Raw genomic sequence first — 3,984 nt, forward strand, 5'->3', positions numbered from 1 at the left:
GGACCAAAGAAGAATAGTGTGGGAAATGTGGTTTAATGTGAAAACAATAAAGAAGTTAGACAACGTCATCCAGGGTGAATGACAGAGTTTTATTTTGGAATTGGGGACCGGAAGTCATTAAAAAGCTAGGTTACTCCCACACTGCCGGTGACTCTCTGCGCATTTTGGGAAAGTTTTAGTCTTCAGGATGGAGAGCAACCAGTCGGATGTCTCTCAGCCACGATTAAGCCTCTGATTTAACACATTGTATAGAACTGTGGAACCGTAATGATCTTTTTTCACTGAATAACCTAAAATAAGAAGTAGAACAAGTCGTGATGTCTGCGCTCCGGAGTCAGAAACAACCCAAGGCGCAGCAGCCGGTTTACGCGCAGAGGAAGAAGAAAGATTATTCCAGAGAAGCTCACAGTGGCTCTCAGGAGGGGAAAGAGGGGAAAGCACCGGGGAAAGGACCAGGGAAAGAGGGGAAAGAGTCCTCGTGTTCCCCCACAGAGAGGAAGCTGTCCGACGCCTCCAACACCTCGGAGGATCTGAGCAAAGACTCCGGCTGTGCGTCCGGGAAACTCTCCTCCTCTTCGGACAGCAGCTCTGAGATCTCGGATTCTTGCCCCTCGGAGGGAAACAGTAAAGAGTCTCCCAGCAGGGATTTAAGCTGGATCGACAGAGGAGCTTATCTGTGGAGGAGTGATGGGAACCCGTGCGTAAAGGGAGACTCCCAGCCGCTCAGCATGCTCCAATCGCCGGGCGGTTTTATGGATCTCATGATGGGGGAGACCACCGAGGATCTGGTGCGCGAGGTGGAGGATTTGAGATCAGAGAACGAGTATTTGAAGGTGAGTTTGATTTAAGGTGTTTATTCTGTTAGCGTAAATATAAGTGGGAGAAGTATTTAGAGTTTTGACTTAAATGGAGAATGATTACTACTTACATACTTCATATGCATCAGCAGGGTTAAAGGACATGAGCAACAACCTTTTAACAATAGGAGAAAAGTTGGATACAAAATAAATATATTGAATCAAATCAGTCAGAAAGGGATGCAAAATGAGACCCAAAACAAGTCAACAGATGGACACAAAACAGAACTCATAGAGACTAGAAAGAATGAGCCTCAAGTTAAGAAGAAAATGAAACTATAAACTCCCACAAAACAGACACAAGAAATTAGATCTAATTTCCAAAAGGGAAGCGAAATGAGACACACCAAACCCAATTGGGATGCCGAATGAGATATGAAACATGACACAAAATGACCGGAAAAAAGGACACCAAACGGACACAAAATGAGACGATGAACTACGAGCACAAAGGCATGCAAAACAACAAGAAAGGTAAGCGAAATGTGGCGCAAACAAGATGCAAAAGAAATGCAAACGGACACAAAGAAATGAGATCAATTTTAAAAAAAAAAGGACGCAAAATGAGACACAAAGTCCCCAAATTAGGAAGTACATTAGGATACAGAACAGGACAACGAATGGCCACAAAATTAGACGAAAATTGAGAAGAAAGTGAAACAATTAACGACCACAAATGCAAAACAAAAAGCAAGGAAAGCAAAATGTGACACTAAAGGAGACACCAAACAAATTCAAATCAGACGCAAAGAAAGTAGATCACATTTCGAAAGAGGGATGCAAAATGAGACGCAACACTTCCTCTATTATGAGTCCATTGGTCTTTGAATGAAGAATCCAGTTACCACAAAGGGATGCAAAACAATAAGCAAGCCAGTCTCACGGCATTTCGTGTTAGGCACAAAATTAATCTAATCTATTGATTCGTGTTCACCAACACGATTTTTACATTTTTGTCACACAGAACGATTTTAAAAGCAATAGGCGCTTTAGTTCCGATAATGCCTGGAATTTTGCGTTCACACCAAAAAGAGAACTTAGTTCAGAGAAGTTTTACCCCCATTTGTAGTGCCTGCTAGAGAGGTGGGACTATCCTGGGGAGAAAAAAGTACCAATTTCGATTGGCTGGGCGAATTGCAAACCACGGCCCGTAAAACTCTGAAAAGTTTTGTGAAGCAGCCATTTTATTAGCTGGCATTAGCATTATTAGCATTAGCATTAGCCCCGCTCACCAACGGAGAGAGACTAATTTATGGCAACACAAAAGAAAACATGGGAGCGGTGGAGATGAGGAGGTGTCGGCGTTCTGGCGATTTGCTCGGAAGGCTTCAGTAGAAGCCAGTCCCCAACTCCGGGGACTTCCGGCCGCGGCCGAGGACTTCGGGTGGCAGTATACGCCGTGAAGTGGTTTGCGGCCTGCCAATAAACCCAAAGCAGAAGAAGAAGAAGTGACGTCAGCGGCTTCATTTGCCTAATCCTCCCTCAGGAATTTATTCCGGTGTGAACAAGATCGGCTCTTAGTTCCATGGGGGGACTATGCTGGGAACTAAGTAAGGCAAAGTACTTGGTGTGAAAGCGGATAATGCATTTCTATTGGTAGTATGTTTCACCACGTCTTTTTGTCCAGTCGGGTCTTGGAAGACCGGAAGCTGTGTGGTTCATAAAAACATGTTCTTACTCACTATCTCACCCTAACCCTATCCCTTTAATTTTAAATTGTATAATGTCTGAGTTTTGTTGCCGTCCGCGAGGGAAATAAATGGGGCTCAGAGCCTCAGAATACTGACATCTGTATTTGTTTAATCTGTTTTTCCTTCTAATTTGTTATTATTTACATTGCTTTTAAAATCGTTCTGTGTGAAAATGGGGAATTCGTGTTGGTGAACACGAATCAATAGATTAATTTCGTGACTATAACACGAAATGCCGTGAGACTGGGTTGAAGCAAGGTAAGCAACATTTGACTCAAAACAAGACATCGAACAAATTAAAAACGGACTCAAAGAAAGTAGATCAAATTTCAAAAAGAGGGATGCAAAATGAGACGCAAAAAATAACCACAAGGATGCAAAGCTTCCTTTATTTTGAGTCCATTGGGCCGCATTATGTATCTAATATTCCATATTACATTTATATAGACGCTCCTTGCACTATTTCTATTTGATTTGATTTGTATTTACCTGTTTGATCTGTTTTATTGTGTTGCTCTGTTGGAGGAGCCTGTGACCTAAGATTCATATCTACACTGTAGCTATGCACACAGGACAATAAAAGCCTTGAACTTTCCTCTTTCTCCCTCAGGTCTTGTGTGCAGTACTGAAAGTTGTTGTATTGTTGTTGTTGTGTTGCAGGATGAGGTGGAGGAGTTGCGCTGTGAGATGCTGGAGATGCGCGACCTGTTCCAGGAGGAGGAGGTTTACCAGCTGCAGAACCTGAAGCTGCAGCTGGACCAAACCAACAAAACCTGCCGCGTCCTGCAGTACCGGCTCCGCAAGGCCGAGCGCCGCAGCCTCAGAGTGGCCCAGAGCGGGGGGGCGGACGGGGAGCTGGTGCGCAGCCTGGAGCACGACAACAAGGTCAGAGGTCATTCGTTTATCCTCTGCAAAGGACTTAGGGATTTACTCAAGTAGAAGTACAGATACTCGTGTTTAAAAATACTCTGGTGAAAGTAGAAGTACTGACTAAACTTCTTTACTCAAGTCAAAGTAAAGAGGCTTTGAAATGTACTTCAGTAAAAAGTACCCATAACTAGCAGCTGTTTTAAAGAGTACCTGACCTCCCTTTATATTAATAAAACAATAATGTCATTGTTAGCTAATGAATGTTTCCATGGTGACCAACGGCAACATGACAACGTTTCCATTGGTCCCTCTTCTTTAGAGAAGAGCAGGAAATGATGGATACACGGATCGTGTTCAAATCAATAGGCACGCAATGACTCTAAATAATAATGATCACGCCACCAAACACACATTCAGACTAAAGGAACCAGCCTGTTTGGAAAATGAGAGAAGTAGAAAGTACAGGTATTTGTGTTCAACATGTAAGAAGTAGAAAGTACAGGTATTTGAGTTCAACATGTAAGAAGTAGAAAGTACAGGTATCTGTGTTCAACATGTAAGAAGTA

The 3,984-nt window shown here is 43.0% G+C and overlaps 1 protein-coding gene across 1 annotated transcript; it reads left to right on the plus strand.

Annotated features, from left to right (window-relative positions):
- Nucleotides 1-204: 204 nt before the first annotated feature.
- On the plus strand, nt 205-3,433 carry LOC104949372 (microtubule cross-linking factor 1-like; the record flags this gene model as incomplete). The annotated part of the gene is made up of 2 exons (XM_010775733.1): nt 205-833; nt 3,209-3,433. Coding segments are annotated over exons 1-2 (741 nt in total), but the record flags the coding sequence as incomplete, so codon positions are not given.
- Between the last annotated feature and the right edge of the window lie 551 nt (nt 3,434-3,984).

The sequence above is a fragment of the Notothenia coriiceps genome, unplaced genomic scaffold (genome assembly GCF_000735185.1).
Source record: "Notothenia coriiceps isolate Sejong01 unplaced genomic scaffold, NC01 NC01_scaffold00015997, whole genome shotgun sequence".
In the NCBI taxonomy this organism is placed as follows: Eukaryota; Metazoa; Chordata; class Actinopteri; order Perciformes; family Nototheniidae; genus Notothenia; species Notothenia coriiceps.